At 45.5% G+C, this 19,403-nt stretch overlaps 1 protein-coding gene across 1 annotated transcript in view; it reads right to left on the bottom strand.

Annotated features, from left to right (window-relative positions):
* ITGB5 (integrin subunit beta 5) overlaps positions 1-19,403 on the bottom strand; it is a 210,964-nt gene that overhangs the window by 50,789 nt on the left and 140,772 nt on the right. Inside the window, exon 10 of the mRNA XM_030209136.1 lies at positions 11,281-11,710. Coding sequence (XP_030064996.1) covers positions 11,281-11,710 — 430 coding nt within the window. The remainder of the gene's footprint in view (positions 1-11,280; positions 11,711-19,403) is intronic.

Genomic DNA, 19,403 nt, shown 5'->3' with positions numbered 1-19,403 from the left:
AATTTCTGTGACACGTTTTGAGACCGATGATGGTATTAGTGAGTTGTCGGGCAGTGAAACGAGTCACTGCCGAGGTCTCCTGTTTCACAGTTTAACTTTGTTTATCTATATTAGATTTTTTTTTTTTGTTACTGCGCTGGGCTTAATTTATATGTATCTTTCAATGATACAGCAGTAGCTAGCTTGCCACAAAACAGATCCTAGTAGCTGATGTACGGACACTGCCAAGAAAAACAGCCAGAAGCTGCACAGTACATGCTGTGGACTTGACCTAACGGTGACCAGCATTTTTTTCTGTCTCCCTAAACAGTGCTACCAAAGTATCATGGGTAACATGAGCCACAATTAAGTGCTTGATTAAAAGGATAACACAGCTGTTAAGGACTCAAATTGATCTCAACAGAGAAACCTAAGGCCTGCTATATGTATCATATCCCACGGAGCCGCTGTGGCTGCGTCTGCTGCCAGAGCCCATCAGAAACCACATGGAACAGCCCGGTTAGAAAAAGAAAGGCATTTGCTGGTGAGCCTTCAGCTGTACCTAACCCCACTAAGCCATCTCTCTCCCCTTCGATCTGCTGCGCGACTTATATTCCGCCAGTGTCGTTATGCTCATATTAGCCCTCTCCTCAAGTCACTTCATTGGTTCCCTGTTTCCGCCTTCAACCTCCTGTTATTCACTTACAAGTGCATGCACTCTGCAGCTCCTCAGTACCTCTCCACTCTTATCTCTCCCTAAACTCCTCCCCAGGAACCCCATTCACTGGGTAAATCTCTCTTAACTGCACCCTTCTTCTCCACTGCTAACTCCAGGTTCCTTTTATCTTGCTGCACCATATGCAGGGCTTTTTTTTGAGGGGATACTTGGGGGTACTGAGTACTGGCACCTTTTCCACTGTCTGCTAAACTTGACCCGTGGTTCTCGTATTTTAATGAAAGAGCTCAGGTTCTACATACAAATTCTGCCTTGTCATAGATTCTATGACTGGTTGCAGGGGTCCTGGCTATTGTGGGGTGGGGTCCCTCAATGATCACTCCACCCCCGAAGGGTGGCCTGGCATTTGAGTACCGGCACCTTTTTTGCTAGACAAAATGCACTGACCATATGCCTGCAACAGGCTTCCTGAGCCAGTACATCAAACTCCATCTCTAGCTGTCTTCAAATCTAGGCTAAAAGCCCACCTTTTTGATGCTGTTTTTAACTCCTAACCCTTACTCACTTCTTCAGTACCCATGTTTTATCATGTTTGTCTGTCCTAATTAGATTGTAAGCTCTGTCGAGCAGGGACTGTCTCTTCATGTTCAAGTGTACAGCGCTGCGTACGGCTAGTAGCAATATAGAAGTGATAAGTAGTAGTAGTAGATCAGGAAGCTGCTCCTTACGCTCAAGGCAGAACCAAGATCCCAACCACAGTCCTTGGAGAAACTGTTCAGCTAACGCGCTGGGAGTCTGATCTGTATGAGATTTCTGAATTTGAGTGAAAATATATGTCCCCTAAGGCACCCAGTCATAATAGCCCTGACAAAACAGCCTTGTAACAAAATAACCCTTGACACTTCACACCCTAACAAAATAGCCCTTGACAAAACAGCTCCCCTAAGAAAAATAACACCTCACAAAAAATATAATAAACTACAACTGAAATCTTCACTGATAAAGACTCCTTCCAGCATTAATTGCATAAAGCATCTTATATAATAAAACTCACCCTCAACGTTCTGAAGACACTGACGTCACTTCCGTCACTTCCTTCAAGACAGGTTCGAAGGGTTCGTGGTGGTGAAGCCACTGAAATCGCCAAGTCTCGGGGCCCCGCCCTCGCGTCAAACGTGATGTTGAGGGCGGAGCAATGGCGTCACACACCGAGGGCGGAGCAATGGCGTACGGTGCGTTCAGGAGGTGCGGAGCAATGGCGTCAGAACGACGAAGGGGTCAGTGGGTAGATAGGGAGGGAGGGAGAAGGGGGGGGGGTGTTGGGGAGGAAAACCTTGCTAGCACCCGTTTCATTTGCTCCAGAAACGGGCCTCTTTTACTACTATATAAATAAACAAAATTCTATAGCTACAAACTGGTATTCATGATTTGTTCTGCTATTTAAAGAAACTATTCTTCCATCAACAAGCTAATTTAAAAAATATATATATATTGTCATCATTTTCATAGTCTTTTTTTTAACTTTATGTATTTTATTCAATGTTTTAATATCAATACAAAGTACTCAACAGATACAATAATAACTTTGCTGATCTCAAATACAGCCAATAAAACAACTGTTGTACAATCGCTATATATTCTATAACCTCTTATAATATACTGTTATATTGTAAATCCCTATTCCCCCCTCCCCCTGCCTTTCCTAGCCATTTTCATAGTCTTACCAACCTTATCCTGTTTGGCAAGCAGTGGAGTAGCCACAGGTGGGCCTGGGTGGGCTGGGGCCCACCCAATTAAGGCTCAGGCCCACCCAACAGTAGCACACGTTTAGCGGTAGCTGGTGAGGATCCCAAGCTCTGCCAGCTGAAGACTTTCTCCTGATGGTAATGAAAACGCTATTCTCCACGATACTGGCACCTGCGCATGCTCAGTTTTCAGACTACTAAGGTGGAAAGAAGCGTTTTCCAACCAGCTGAGATTTTTTTTGGTGGTGGGTGAAGGGCAGAACACTTGATGCCCACCCACTTCTTGCCTAGGCCCACCCAAAATCTGTTGTCTGGCTACGCCCCTGTTGGCAAGGTAAGATTATTAGGAAAAAAATGCAGTCCCATATTCTGGGCAGCCTGATCGGGCCCTTTTGTCGGGGGTGGGGGGGGGGGCCTAACTTGTCAAGGATTATATTGTGGGCAGGCCATTTTGACAGTGGCTGTTATGTCAGGGACTATTATGTTGGGAGTTTTTTTTGTTTGGAGCTTCACATCTACCCGTTCAACTCCACTCATTATTTTATACACCTCTATCATATCTCCTCTCAGCTGCCTTTTCTCCAAGCTGAAGAGCCCTAGCCGCTTTAGCCTTTCCTCATAGGGAAGTCGTCCCATCCCCATTATCATTTTCGTCGCCCTTCTCTGTACCTTTTCTAATTCCACTATATCTTTTTTGAGATGCGGCGACCAGAACTGAACACAATATTCGAGGTGCGGTCGCACTATGGAGCGATACAAAGGCATCATAACATCCTCATTTTTGTTTTCCATTCCTTTCCTAATAATACCTAACATTCTATTTGCTTTCTTAGCCGCAGCAGCACACTGAGCAGAAGGTTTCAACATATCATCAACAACGACACCTAGATTCCATAATGGCTTAGATGTGCCCTGCAGCTATGATAGAATTGGCACTAAGCGTATCCCATTATGGCACCTACATTTTAAGTTTATACCTGAGGCAACGGAGGATTGAGGGGCCCTTTTACTAAGACGTGTAGGCGCTTACGCACGTCCAATGCACGTCAAATTGGAACTACTGCTTGGCTACCGCCTGGTAATTCCCTTTTTGATGTGCGTCCAAAGTACGCGGTAGAAAATATTTTCTACCGCGTGGTGCTTACCTGGCGGTAATCGGCAGTGTTTGCACGCTGACACTTACCACCTGGTTAGCGCATGAGACTTTACCGCTAAGTCAACGGGTGGCGGTAAGGTCTCAGGCCGAAAACAGACGCGCGCTGGTTTTAATTTTGCTGCACGTCCATTTTCAGCCACACACACAAAAAAAGCCTTTTTTCCAGGCACGCTGAAAAATGGACCTGCGCACATCCAAAAACACACACCTACACTAGCGCAGGCCAATTTTCGGCGTGCCTTAGTAAAAAAGCCCCTAAATGATTTGCCCAAGGTTGCAAGTGGTTGCAGCTGGATTTGAATCCTGATGTTATTGTTCTGGGTCCTCTGCTCTGACAATTGGGCTACCTTCCACCCCTGGGAATGTGTGCTATAAAATTTTACAGCCCCTAATGCAGAACAAGCTAATGACGGGTGGCTCTAATGGAGGGAAGTTTACTAAGTTTGTTAGTTTCTGTTTCCGGAACTGTATTTTTATGGCCACATTAGGGAGTGCTGTGCCATCACAAGTCTTTAACAAGAAACTGAGAAGGCATGTAAAAGGATGAACATTTCCCAACAGCAGAACTGAAAGTGGTCAGCAAGTGCTTAGACAGGGCAGAATTTGTGGGCTAGGTGGGTTTCCAGCTTCCTAGCTCGCAAAAAAAAAAAAATCTAAGCTGTGTTGTAATAATAACACTCTGCATTGTCTTAATGCTACACTATAGATTTCCTTTCATCTTTTTGCTAATTTGGCAGTTTACACTGAGAAGTATCAAGTGTGTGTGCATTTGTGTGTATGTTAGACTACATAAGTATGACTGTGTGTGAGCAGTTGTGCAGATGGAATTCTTAAGGTCATTTAACCAAAGCAGTTGGAATTTGGCATCACCAGCTTCGAGTGCCATACCCGAAAAAGCTCTTGGTGACGAGGGGGGGGGGGGGGGGGGAGGAGAGGCAGGAGCAGAAAGAAAGGAAGGCCTGAGGTATACGGATATCTGGAGGGACAGAGGGGAGAAAAAGGGAAAGTAAAACCAGAAGAAAAGTAGAACATGATTATGTTCCAGTTTCTTCCCTCTGCTAAAAAAAAATATAAAAAAATAAAAAACCCAAGCCAAAAGAAACAAAAACATAAAATAAAATTCTCTCTCTTAAAAAACCCTGTGGCCAAAGCCTAACATTTCAAAATATTTTTCCAGTCCTGCATATGCTACTGATTTGTAATTTCAGAGCTGCAGAGGGAGTCTAATATCTGAAATCTTAAAAGCACTCTAGCCTGTTAAAAACAGGGCACTGAAAGGTGATGGATCCAAGATGGCTGCTGCCTGGAAAGATGAGAAAGGCAGCGTGGGACCTTCTGGTTTTAAACTTTTTCCTTCTGACTATTTGACTGATTGTTTACCTAAGAGATGCTTGTTTACTTAAGAACACATCCAATTATGGCACCTACATTTTAAGTTTATACCTGAGGCAATGGAGGATTGAAGGGTCCTTTTACTAAGGCGTGTAGGCGGATGGAAGATAAGGACCTAGCTACCTAAATCCCTGGTCGGCAAGCAGCCTTTAATTACATCATTCATCGCTTCTCCCCCAATAGCGTCTCCAAGGCAAGAACCACTAAAAGAGAAGGCTTTGGTTCACCAACTCCTGGAGTGCTCTCTGAGCCCAGACACACAGAACCCACCTCTCCGCTGATCTCCAGCCGACAGGAGACGCAGGGCGCCACTCTGATTGCTGAGGAGTGGATGGGTTGTGCTGGATTCCAGTGTTGCAGGAAATTTGCTGGCTTTAGCGTCTGCCTCGGGAGAGAAAACCACTGCAGTTCCCAGTAAAAGCGGGGAGGTTCTATCTGCTAATAATCTGAAGGGGGAACTGGTTTTGTCATCTGTGGGATTAGATCATCTGTCCCAGACTGGGTTGTACTAGTCCAGCTGGGTACCTCAGTAAATAAAAATTCAGAGGAGCTTGATGCAATTTCTAATGAGTTGGAAGCAAATAAACGTTTTTACTGAAATATCGGAAAAGGTGGAGAAATTGGAACAGAACAACATGCTAGTTTGCTTAATGTGGTTGCACAAGATAAGTTATCCTCACAAAGGAGATTGGAAGTGATGGAAAATAAACAAAGAAGTGTCAATTTGAGATTCATGAACTTCCCCAAAGTGTCTTTCCAGTTACCTAGGAACACTTTGAAGAAATAAGTACATAAGCATTGCCATACTGGAAAAGACCAAAGGTCCATCAAGGCCAGCATCCTGTTTCCAACAGTGGCCAATCCAGGTCACAAATACCCGCCAAGATCCCAAAAAAGTACAAAACATTTTATACTGCTTACCCCAGAAATAGTGGATTTTCCCCAAGTCCATTTACAAACGGTCTATGGACTTTTCTGTTAGGAAGTCGTCTAAACCATTTTAAAACTCCGCTAAGCTAACTGCCTTTACCACATTCTCTGGCAACGAAATCCAGAGTTTAATTACACATTGAGTGAAGAAAAATGTTCTCAGATTCGTTTTAAATTTACTACATTGTAGCTTCATCGCATGCCCCCTAGTCCTAGTATTTTTGGAAAGTGTGAACAGACGCTTCACATCTACCCATTCAACTCCACTCATTATTTTATAGACCTCTATCATACCTCCTCTCAGCCGCCTTTTCTCCAAGCTGAAGAGCCCTAGCCGCTTTAGCCTTTCCTCATAGGGAAGTCGTCCCATCCCCTTTATCATTTTCGTCGCCCTTCTCTACAAATACTTTGTAGAGATGTTAAAGATCCCACCTTTTGCACCCTCCTGTTCCAAAGTGCTATTTCTTGCCAGTGAGGTCTGGGCAAGGGAGAACTTAAATTTCCAAGGATAGTTTCAATGTATCAGCCATCCTAGACAGATCGTTGGATAAAGAGACATACAGAGTTACCGTCTTGCTAACATTTGTGTTTGAGCAAGACAAAGATAGCATTTTTACTTTGTGTTGTCATAATCGGTCTGCTTTGTTTCTAGTACAGAAATCGTGGGTATTTCTTGATTTGTGAGAATAACACAAGAGAGCAGGAAGAAATTTTTAGCTACATACTAGGAAGCATGCATGCTGGGAATGCAGGTGTTCATAAGATTGCCTTGTAAATGTATTGCGATTAGTGATTCTCATAGGTATATTTTCTTTGAACCCTCACAATTTCAGAGTTTCATTGATAATAAGAGGTTGCTCCGGTCTGGAAGTCATCCAGGATAGTCATGAGATATATTACTGGGGTTTGCTTCAAATAATAAGATTTTTGGTGTGCTCATTTAGGTAGTGGGGAAAGACAGGCTTTTTCCTGTTTAAGGGGCCCCTTTTACAATGCTGCGGAAGAGCTACTGCGATGTTGGCGCACACCAATCTGGCACTATAGCTGGCCCACAGCTCCAGTTGTGAACTCCAACCCTCACCTGGATGGGAAGAAAGGAGTCTAGTTGGCCTCTTTGTCCCTAGCCCTGTTTGCTTCATCAGGCCCTCACTCCCATCAGGCCATGCTCTCCTTTCTTGAGTTTTGTGCCTACAGCGAGTACCTGGAAAGAACAAAAAGACAAAATCCCCCACCCCCCAAAAAACTCCCTAGGTTATCTACTCTAACACAACATCAGTGTATTAAATATCTCCTCCCATATTCCTAATGAGGAACACATTTTACATAACCAATCCCACCCTCAGCCTGCCTTCAGGGACAAAGGTACCTCTGAAGAACAAGAATGCCATTTGCTATCGGAAACCGAGTTGATCTTTGAGGCTGTAATACAAAAATTCTTAGGGTGTTTAGTAATCTAGGTCAAGACAGCTTTTCTGCTACTCTTGCAGAGAAATTTCTGGCCTAGTGGGATGAAGGGAAAAAAACTGGAATAATTTCCCTTCTCCCCCATCCAAGTGAGGGTTGGAACTCACAGCTGGAGATGCCAGACTTACTGGAGTGTGGTCTGGTGGTCGCGATGCTACTGGTTTAGAGAATAAGTTCAAAGAACTTTGGCTACTGTGTTTTTGCTCTGAAAACCTTCTTGAGTAGGGTCAGTGCTCAAGGTAAGTGGCAGGACTTTCAGAGAGGGGTTCCGAGTGCTGAGGTGACCAATGGACTGAAGATTGAAGAACCGAGATTTCTGTTGTTTAGGGGTTTGTGTTTCATTACACCTCATGGATCCCTCAGCCACAAGCATAAGGACATTTTTGGGAATTGTGTTCCCAAGAATCCCCAGTGGGTTCACAGGACCTAGAGGAAGCAGAAGGAGCGAAGGAATTGGGAGTTTTGCTTGTGAAAAAGTGTCTTCCATGTTCTAGATGTTGGAGTATCCAGAGGTGACAGAGCAGACCCATCTGTTTGAACAGATAAGCACTCTGCTTCAGGCAGTGATGAGAGAGTCTGAAGCTTCACAGAAGAGAAGAAGATGATGAAGGTCAGAGAGAAGAAGGTTTCAGGAAGAGTGAGCCAAATGGTTTCAACATGCATTACCTTTATTTGTGCAATCTGAATAGCATTTTTCCATTTTTGAGTTTATCACCCAGGAATGACTTTACTTTTATTCAATCAAAACCTAGACTGGATTTTGGATTTCTTTGGGTGGGTGAGTGAAGTGAAAGGAGAATGACTCCTTGGAGTTGAAGAGAATCCTTAGGAAAAGTGTCTTCCCCTGCCACCCCTCTTGAGTCCAGAAGTGAAGTATGTACCAAGGAGGCATGAAATATACATTTATAGCTGCAATTATAATATCAAAATCTTTATCAACAGTAGAACATATCACTCAACAGATGATACATAATAATCCTGGGCCTTCACAGCAAGGAGCTATAAAATGGGACCCCACTATAAAAATAAACCAAATCCCATTGTTACCACAGCGACACCCGAATGATACAGTGGTGGAAATAAGTATTTGATCCCTTGCTGATTTTGTAAGTTTGCCCACTGACAAAGACATGAGCAGCCCATAATTGAAGGGTAGGTTATTGGTAACAGTGAGAGATAGCACATCACAAATTAAATCCGGAAAATCACATTGTGGAAAGTATATGAATTTATTTGCATTCTGCAGAGGGAAATAAGTATTTAATCCCTCTGGCAAACAAGACCTAATACTTGGTGGCAAAACCCTTGTTGGCAAGCACAGCGGTCAGACGTCTTCTGTAGTTGATGATGAGGTTTGCACACATGTCAGGAGGAATTTTGGTCCACTCCTCTTTGCAGATCATCTCTAAATCATTAAGAGTTCTGGGCTGTCGCTTGGCAACTCGCAGCTTCAGCTCCCTCCATAAGTTTTCAATGGGATTAAGGTCTGGTGACTGGCTAGGCCACTCCATGACCCTAATGTGCTTCTTCCTGAGCCACTCCTTTGTTGCCTTGGCTGTATGTTTTGGGTCATTGTCGTGCTGGAAGACCCAGCCACGACCCATTTTTAAGGCCCTGGCGGGGGGAAGGAGGTTGTCACTCAGAATTGTACGGTACATGGCCCCATCCATTCTCCCATTGATGCGGTGAAGTAGTCCTGTGCCCTTAGCAGAGAAACACCCCCAAAACATAACATTTCCACCTCCATGCTTGACAGTGGGGACGGTATTCTTTGGGTCATAGGCAGCATTTCTCTTCCTCCAAACACGGCGAGTTGAGTTCATGCCAAAGAGCTCAATTTTTGTCTCATCTGACCACAGCACCTTCTCCCAATCACTCTCGGCATCATCCAGGTGTTCACTGGCAAACTTCAGACGGGCCGTCACATGTGCCTTCCGGAGCAGGGGGACCTTGCGGGCACTGCAGGATTGCAATCCGTTATGTCGTAATGTGTTACCAATGGTTTTCGTGGTGACAGTGGTCCCAGCTGCCTTGAGATCATTGACAAGTTCCCCCCTTGTAGTTGTAGGCTGATTTCTAACCTTCCTCATGATCAAGGATACCCCACGAGGTGAGATTTTGCGTGGAGCCCCAGATCTTTGTCGATTGACAGTCATTTTGTACTTCTTCCATTTTCTTACTATGGCACCAACAGTTGTCTCCTTCTCACCCAGCGTCTTACTGATGGTTTTGTAGCCCATTCCAGCCTTGTGCAGGTGTATGATCTTGTCCCTGACATCCTTAGACAGCTCCTTGCTCTTGGCCATTTTGTAGAGGTTAGAGTCTGACTGATTCACTGAGTCTGTGGACAGGTGTCTTTCATACAGGTGACCATTGCCGACAGCTGTCTGTCATGCAGGTAACGAGTTGATTTGGAGCATCTACCTGGTCTGTAGGGGCCAGATCTCTTACTGGTTGGTGGGGGATCAAATACTTATTTCCCTCTGCAGAATGCAAATAAATTCATATACTTTCCACAATGTGATTTTCCGGATTTAATTTGTGATGTGCTATCTCTCACTGTTACCAATAACCTACCCTTCAATTATGGGCTGCTCATGTCTTTGTCAGTGGGCAAACTTACAAAATCAGCAAGGGATCAAATACTTATTTCCACCACTGTATGTCATAAAGTTAAACTTCCCCATGGTATTGGAGCCATTGTTGGGTCAGGTTCTGATTGAGCTGGAAGCTTAAAAGAAACAACAGTAAGCCATCAAAGCTCCTTGGGATGTTTCCAACTAAGTCGAAAGATTTTGAACAGCAGCATTACAAACTTCATTCAGGGCAGGAAGTACTATTGAGAGCCTGAATTATTACTCTCCCCATTCTGTGTCTACGGGAAAAAAAACCCAGCTCAGTTAATCAGGCTTTGATGTTATAATGCCGTTGTATCGCTCCATGGTGCGACCGCACCTTGAGTATTGTGTTCAATTCTGGTCGCCGCATCTCAAGAAAGATATAGTAGAATTGGAAAAGGTGCAGCGAAGGGCGACTAAAATGATAGCGGGGATGGGACGACTTCCCTATGAAGAAAGACTAAGGAGGCTATGGCTTTTCAGCTTGGAGAAGAGACGGCTGAGGGGAGACATGATAGAGGTATATAAAATAATGAGTGGAGTGGAACAGGTGGATGTGAAGCGTCTGTTCACGCTTTCCAAAAATACTAGGACTAGGGGGCATGCGATGAAACTACAGTGTAGTAAATGTAAAACAAATCGGAGAAAATGTTTCTTCACCCAACGTATAATTAAACTCTGGAATTCGTTGCCGGAGAAAGTGGTGAAGGCGGTTAGCTTAGCAGAGTTTAAAAAGGGGTTGGACGGTTTCCTAAAGGACAAGTCCATAAACCGCTACTAAATGGACTTGGGAAAAATCCACAATTCCAGGAATAACATGTATAGAATGTTTGTACATTTGGGAAGCTTGCCAGGTGCCCTTGGCCTGGATTGGCCGCTGTCGTGGACAGGATGCTGGGCTCGATGGACCCTTGGTCTTTTCCCAGTATGGCATTACTTATGTACTTACTGTCAATATACCATGGAAGGAGCTGGCAAATGATTGACCTCAAACATGTTGGATGGGTTTCCAAATCAAGGAGTAAAGCTCATTCTATGTCTCACTCTCTCCTTCTTTGCAATTATAAATCTAACTCATACATTAAGTATCCCACATAAACCGTCAATATCATTCAATTATTACATTTATATATTTCCAGATCTGCAACGTACCACAAGGAGCACAGAGGAAACAAAACAAATTCTGCTTTAAGACAGAACAGAATGTGCTGAACAAGTGAGCAGAGCCTGGCTCGTGTGAAACTGTAACCACAAAGGAAAGAGTCTGACCAAACACAAAGCTTCCACTACGACAGATGAGGACATAAGCTCTTAACGCACCTGAGCAGAGGACGCCCTTGTACCTGGGGCAGGAGAAATCGTCACACTCACAGAAGGGGCCGCCGATCTTGCCAAAATCACTCTCATAGCAAACGCACTGGTTACAGCTGCACTCTCCCCGGCCGCTGCACAGAGGTTTCCCTTCTGCTTCCCGGCACATGCTCTGGTACGTGTTCACATTGTCTCCCTCCCGGCATTCGCATTTTGCTCCTAAGTACCCAGCGTCGCACATGCATAGGCCACACGTGTAGGTGCCGTTGTCGCTGCACTTGGTGCTGTTCGGTTCCATCTGGGCAGCGCAACCACAGCTGCAGTTGTAGGTAACCGTCACCTCCAGGGTGTCGCGGAACCCTACGGGCTTGAGAATGAAGGCGTGTTTGGTGTCCGTAGCAGGGCAGCTACTCGCCTGGACAGACACATCAAAGGAAACCTGCAGGAAAATGAGAACAGGTCAGCCTTTAACTTGGGTAGCCTTTAGCAATTTTCCACACTCTTCAGTCAATGGAACGGATGAATGTTAGCATTTAAATAAAAAATGGACCTGCCATTCTGCCTGTCCGGCCTTCCCGCCCTGGCGTGCATGCACGTTTTTTTTAGGAAATTGAGCATCACAAAGGCCATTTTTTTACTGCAGTTTGGTAAAAGGGCCCCTGTGCCTTTTGAGTTACTGGATATAAGGTGCGCTGAAAAATGGCCTGTGGTAGTTTAGGTGCGTGTTTTGGGCGTGTGCAGATCCATTTTTCAGTGTGCCTGCAAAAAATTGCCTTTTTAAATTTTTGCCGAAAACGGATGTGCGGCAAAATCAAAATTGGCGTGCATCCATTTTGGGTCTGAGACCTTACCGCCAGCCATTGACCTAGTGGTAAAGTCTCACGCAGTAACCGGGTGGTAATGACCTACGCATGCCAAATAACACTTGGCGCGCCTAGTGGACGCGCGCCAGAAAATAAAAATGATTTTTCAGACGCGCGTATCGGACACAGGCCAAAAATAAAATTACCGCAAGAGCTACGTGGTAGCCAGGCGGTAACTCCATTTTGGCGCACGTTGGCCGTGCGTAGACGCTTATGCGGCTCAGTAAAAGGGCCCCTCATTTTTGCAATACCAAAAACTAGGATCTAGTATAAACATATTACACTTTCGGAAATTTGAAAGTTACTGAAGAACAAAGCAGATATATGTTTAGCTAGGAAAACCAGCCATATAAACGGTCTACTCAAATGTTCTAGAAAGAAAATCCAGAAAAACCTTTGTATGTGTAAGTCACAGAGGAAATAGTGAAACCTATCAGGCTTATTTTCGAAAGAGAAGGACGCCCATCTTTCGACACAAATCGCAAGATGGGCATCCTTCTCCCAGGGTCGCCCAACTCGGCATAATCAAAAGCCGATTTTGGGCGTCCCAAACTGCTTTCCATTGTGGGGACTATCAAAGTTCCTGGGGGGGGGGGGGGGGTCGGAGGCATAGTGAAGGCGGGACTTGGACGTGGGAGTCCTCGACTCATAATCGAAAAAAGAAGGGTGTCCCTGATGAGCACTTGGACGACTACTTGGTCCTTTTTTTGTTACGACCAAGCCAAGAATAGGTGCCCGAACTGACCAGATGACCACCGGAGGGAATCAGAGATGACCTCCCCGTACTCCCCCAGTGATCACTAACCCCCTCCCACCCTCAAAAAAAATAGTTTAAAAATATTTTTTGCCAGCCTCTATGCCAGCCTCAAATGTCATACTCAGGTCCATCGCAGCAGTATGCCGGTCCCTGGAGCAGTTTTAGTTGGTGCAGTGCACTTCAGACAGGCGGACCCAGGCCCACCCCCCCCTACCTGTTACACTTGTGGTGGTAAATGTGAGCCCTCCAAAACCCACCAGAAACCCACTGTACCCAGATCTAGGTGCCCCCTTCACCCCTTAGGGCTATGGTAGTGTTGTACAGTTGTGGGGAGTGGGTTTTGGGGGGGCTCAGCACACAAGGTAATCTGGGAGCAATTTGTGAAGTCCACTGCAGTGCCCCCTAGGGTGCCCGGTTGGTGTCCTGGCATGTGAGGGGGACTAGTGCACTACGAATGCTGGCTCCTCCCATGACCAAAGGGCTTGGATTTTTTCGTTTCTGAGATGGGCGTACTCAGTTTCCATTATTGCTGAAAATCAAAAACGACCAGGACGACCATCTCTAAGGTCAACCTAAATTTCCAGATTTGGGCGTCCCCGACCGTATTATCGAAACGAAAGATGGACGTCCATCTTGTTTCGATAATACGGGTTTCCCCACCCCTTCACGGGGACGTCCTGCAAGGACATCCTCAGAAAAGCTTGGGCCTCCCTTTCGATTATGCCCCTCCACGTGTCCTAGAGGACAGGAGATATGATAGAGACATTCAAATACTTCAAAAGTATCACTCAGGCAGAAGAAACAAACTTTTTCAAAACTGAAAATGGTCTAGAACCAGAGGACATGATATGAGGCTCTGAGGAAGGATTAGATTCAAGAATAACATTGGAAAATACGTCCATGCTGAAAGGGTGGTGGATGAATGGACTCCCATCAGAGGTGATGGCAATAAATACAGTAAAGAAATTTAAAAATTATGGGATGATATATTCTCAATACAATAATACTTGAGGCAGTAGGAATCAAAATTCAATATACATCCTAAAGGGAAATCTGCAATTAAATCACCCAATGTTAGAGATCTGAACACACCTAAATTTTGTAAACACCAGCTTCAAATGAAACTGAATCTTAGTGCTAAAGACCCTTCACAGGAGCCAATGCTCCAAACTAGAGACTACAGCTAAATAATCATTGGTTCAAAGGTTTCATTAAAGTGTCACAAAATAATGTTTTCATTTCAAATTAAACTGTTCCCATGTTCTACTATTGTGGAGAAAAAAAAGCTCCATTGAATCAGATCTCCCAACACTGGATGAATGTTAAGTCTGTCCCAAACAATATTATCCAACGTTATTTGCAGACATTGACATTCTTACAAACATTGTCAAATGTTTATCCAGACCGATCGATGTCCAATATTCATCCAAACATGTCTCATAAACTTATCCGTGTTCCCTTCAGACTAAAAAATGCCACCAAAATTCACTCGGGCCCCTTGTTTCGCATTTGATGCATCAGGGGTTAGGGGTTGTAATCCAGGCAACTAATAAAGGCTTAATACAGCCAACACATGGTGTCTCTATATAATCAATGCAGGTTGGTCAATGCAGGAGTAAATGGGAACACCTAAATATACATTAATATTGGGCACTCACAAATGTGCACAATTATTCAATAAGGACACTTGAGTGTTGAAGTGTCCATACAGAATAGACCCTCACCCCGTATTACCAAGGAGCCTAAATGAAGGAGCCCTGTTTTAGAGCTGTACCCTAGAACAGTACTTCTCAACCCCTACTACTACTACTATAAATCACTTCTATAGCGCTACCAGTCGTACGCAGCGCTTTACAATTGAACATGAAGAAGACAGTCCCTGCTCAAAAGAGCTTACAATCTAAATCAGGACAAACAGACAGGACCAAAAAGGAGAAGGGAAGGACAGACAGAAGGACACATAAGATAAAAGTTACAAGTCAGGAGTCGAAAGCAGCATCAGACAGGTAGGCCTTTAGCCCGGATTTGAAGGCAGCCAGGGATGGAACTAGACGTAATGGCTCAGGAAGCCTATTCCAGGCATAAGGTGCGGCGAGATAGAAGGAGAAGGGTGCAGTTAGGAGAGATTTGCCTAGTGAATGGAGTTCTAGGGAAGGAGTGTAGGGAGAGATGAGGGTGGAGAGGTAGTGAGGGGCTGCAGAGTGAATGCACTTATAGGTCAACAAGAGGAGCTTGAATTGTATACGGAAACGGATAGGGAACCAATGAAGTGATTTCAGGAGAGGGCTGATATGGGCATAACGACTTTGGCGAAATATTAGTCGTGTGGCACAGTTTTGAACAGATTGAAGAGGAGAGAGAGGCTGAGTGGAAGACCTGAGAGAAGCAAGTTGCAGTAGTCTAAGCGAGAGGTGATGAGAGTGTGGATGAGGGTTCTGATAGCGTGTTCAGAAAGGAAAGAGCGAATTCTGGTGATGTTATAAAGGAAGAAATGACAGATTTTAGCAATCTGTTGAATATGGGCAGAGAAGGAGAGGGAGGAGGCACACCTAGCCAGTCAGGTTTTCAAGTCTACCTCAATAGGTATCCAGTATATGCAGATTTATCTCATACATACTCATTGTGGGTAATCCTGATAACCTGACTGGCTGTGTAAGACTTCAGGAGATGGTTGACAACTCCTGATGTAGGGGTTCAAGTCAGTCATATGGTTTGTAGCCTTAGCCAAGTGGAAGAAGAGTAATTCTAGTTATAAACTGACCACTAGCAGTCAAACTGCTGGGCGTTCAGTGAGTGTGGATTTTGAGGCTGAAAGAAAATGTTTACCTGCTGGGTTCTTCCTTCATCCACATTGATATTAGACACCCATTTAAGTTGGTTGTGTATTCGTTCTTACACCTGACGATATTATTAACAGTAACATGTGTAAACCCTGGGTAGAGTTTAAGAGGCTCACCTTTAGGGGCTGCAGCCAAAACTCCCCACTGCCGTGTCTGGAAACAGCTTACCAGGAACCGGACTGGCTATATGCTGGGAAGACTTTCATTTAGGGCTACAGCAGGGCTTCCCAAACCCTTCCTAGGGACCCCAATAGCCAGTTGGGTTTTCAGGATATCTATAATAAATATGCATGAGATCATTTTACATATACTGAGTCCCCAATGCATGGAAAAATATCTTATGCATATTCATTGTGTATATCCTGAAAACTGGACTGGCTGTGTGGTCCCTAGGACAGACTTGGGAAGCCCTGGGCTAGAGGATCACTCACTCTATGCCTTCCGCATAAGAAATACGTATATATTTGCAACCCCAATTTTGTTCCAAACCAGAAAAAACTGTAATGCAGAAGCCAAATCAAAACAGTAGAGCAGAGTAGGACCATTTAAGATGAACTCAGGAAACAAAAATGTGCATATCCCACAGTTTCCACTGCTCAATGTTCTCTCACTTTCCAAGCAGAAAAGCACATGAGGTCCATTGGCTGGCTATCTCAAACCTCTAGTAGTGAGTTACTGAGATGAGACCTGGGGCTCCCCCTCTTCCCTCCGAGGTTTTCCACTCTTCCTCCCAGGACAGAGCACAAATTTCTTCTACAGGCAAGGGTTCACTAAAATGAGGCAATGTCCTCCTTAAATTAGTCACTCACACTCCTCAAACTCCTTCCACACTCTCTTATCCGTCTATGGGGCTCATTTTCAAAGGAGAAAAATGTTTAAGAAGTGTCAGAACGAAGCATTTGGAAGAAAATCTTCTCAACACATCCAAATCAGCATTTTGAAAACCTGTTTTGCAAATGTCCATATACACAGTTCATCTGCAATGTGTCCCAATCATAAGGGGGCGTGTCAGGGGTGCTTTGAAGACGGGCTTACAGCACGCCTAACGCTTGGATGTTTTACAGCCATAATGAAACAAAACAAAAACGTCCAGAGCAAAAATCTAAACACTTTGGTCTAAACCTGTGTTTTTACGAATAAGGCACAAAAAGTGACCTAAATGACCAGATGACCACTGGAGGGAATCAGAGATGACCCCCTCCCACCCCCCAAAAATGTGAATAAACATATTACCTACCAGCCTTTATGACAGTCTCAGATATTATAACCAGGTCTATTAAAGCAGCATGCAAGTCCCCGGAGTAGTATAGTGGTGGGTGCAGTGCACTGTTGAGAAAAGGACTCAGGCCCATATCCCACTCTAACTGTTATACTTGTGGTGGAAACTGTGAGCTCTCCAAAACTCACCAGAAACCTACTGTACCTACATAAAGGTGACCCCTTCACCCATAAGGGCTATTATGTTTTGTGTTGACATTGTAGGTAGTATACTATGCCATACTTTGTATTGTTTTGAATATTTTTACTGCTGTAATTGCCTATAGCTCATGTTTGATCTATTCTTACTGTACACTGCCTTGAGTGAATGCCTTCAAAAAGGCGGTAAATAAATCCTAATAAATAAAATAAATAATTGTGTACAGTTGGGGGCAGTGGGTTTTAGAGGGCTCAGCAGACAAGACAAGGGAGCAATGGTGAGATGTGTACCTGGGAGCATTTATATGAAGTCCACAGCAGTGCCCCCTAGGTTGGTCCATTGCTCTCCTGGGAGATCTGGGGGACCAGTCTACTAAAAATGGTGGCTCTGCAGCCGCTCCTCCTCTCGCCTCTCACGTCGCTGCGCTCCTCCGGGGTCTTACTCCAGGGACAGTGACGTGGAGGAGAGAGGAGCGGCTGCAGAACCGACAGGCAATGCCTGATGGCTGTCTGTGGTGCCACGCTTGATGTTTTAAAACATTTATGGCTTTTTTTCTTTTTGTAGCGGCCGCTGCTGCTCAACAGGAGAAGCAGCAGCGGCCGGACAGGGTTACCAGTGGCAGCTGCGGGTGGCGAGGGGGTTGATGTGCTTCAGGGGGGGGGGGGGGGGGGGTGTTTGATGTGCTGGGGGGGGGCTTGGGTGATGCGCCGAGGGGGTGTTTGAGCGGCGCACTCACAGCTGATTCCCAGGCAGGGGGAGGAGTAGGGAAACACGCGGAGCAACTTGCTCCACGTGTTTCCCTACTCCTCCCCCTGCCTGGGAATCAGCTGTGAGTGACGTCAGCCTGGCTACGGAGCCTAGCTCAGCAACTCCAGGAGCCACGGACACAGGCAGCTACGTTAGAACACTGGTGGTGACAATTATTATATAGGATAACAACACTTTGTATTTGTTCTCACCGGAGCCTGCAAACACCTCTCCGATACTATGTAAGCCACATTGAGCCTACAAATAGGTGGGAAAATGTGGGATACAAATGTAACAAATAAATAAATAATAAAATAAATACTCTAATCCTGGAGTACCATAAAGGATTTTAATTACTAAGAGTAGATTTTTGAGTTCTTTCAGTGTTTGAAATCAGCCTCCCTGCTGCTATCCATTGCACCTGTTTTTTTATGCTGCTCTTCTATCTCTGCAGCGTAGGTTTGGACAGACAGACTGACTCCACAGCACAAACTCTAGCAAATCCAAATTCACGGGGAACTGCAGTTCCAAGATCCTTGAATTCCTTTAAGCAGCTGAAACTGTGGAAATTTTTTAGCTCTCTGCTTCTGCTCCTGCAATAATTATGTAGCCACAGGTGGGCTCGGGGCGCACCCACTTTGGGCTCAGGTCCATTCAACAGAAGCTAGTGAGGAACCCCAAGGCCAGCTGGAGAATTCCTTGAAAGCGCCTTGAACTCCTTCCAGTGCAGCTCAGGGGCGTAGCCAGACTTTGGCGAGAGGGGGGTCCAGAGCCCGAGGTGAGGGGGCACATTTTAGCTCCCCCTGGCACCACCGACCCCCCCCCCCCTGCCATTTTGACCCCCCCCCAGCGCCAACCCTTTTGACCCCCTCTTCCCCCCGCCGCCAACCCTCCCCCACCACTGCCGTCGGGTACCTTTGCTGGCGGGGGTCCCCAACCCCCGCCAGCCGAAGTCCTCTTCTCTGGCGCGGCCACGTTGCTGATCTGCAAGGGCAGGCTTCTTCCTGCCTGCTTCCGGGTCTGTCCTCTCCTGCTCCTGCATGCCGCCCAGAACCTGGATGATCACATTAACGATATCGCGCTAATGCAATCATCCGGGTCCTGATTCCTGGCACACAGGCGCACTGGAGCAGGAGAGATCAGCGCAGCAGTGACTCAGAGACAGAAACGTAAGGGGGCAGCCCGGGGGGGGGGGATGCGGCAGCCCTTGCACCCCACCTAGCTATGTCTCTGGGTGGTGGGGGCACGAAGGAGATGGAGAGCAGGGTATTGTACCCATTCATTCTCTGACATACCAAGTTACCGATCTCTAGGCTGGAGATTTCGGGACAGTCCTGATTTTGAACTTACATCCCAAAGCACTGTGGGATTTGTAGTGCTTTTTTTTCCAAAATCTCCAGCCTGGAGCTGGGTAACTTGGCATTTCTGGACACAGTTCCACAACCTTGGCAGAAGATAACTTTCCTAACAGTTTCTTCTGGGATAGAGGAAAGAAAAGGGGGACTGGG

This window comes from Microcaecilia unicolor, chromosome 7 (genome assembly GCF_901765095.1).
Source record: "Microcaecilia unicolor chromosome 7, aMicUni1.1, whole genome shotgun sequence".
In the NCBI taxonomy this organism is placed as follows: domain Eukaryota; kingdom Metazoa; phylum Chordata; class Amphibia; order Gymnophiona; family Siphonopidae; genus Microcaecilia; species Microcaecilia unicolor.
The sequence above is the reverse complement of the archived record's forward strand: the minus strand, read 5'-3'. Positions and strand labels throughout refer to the sequence as shown.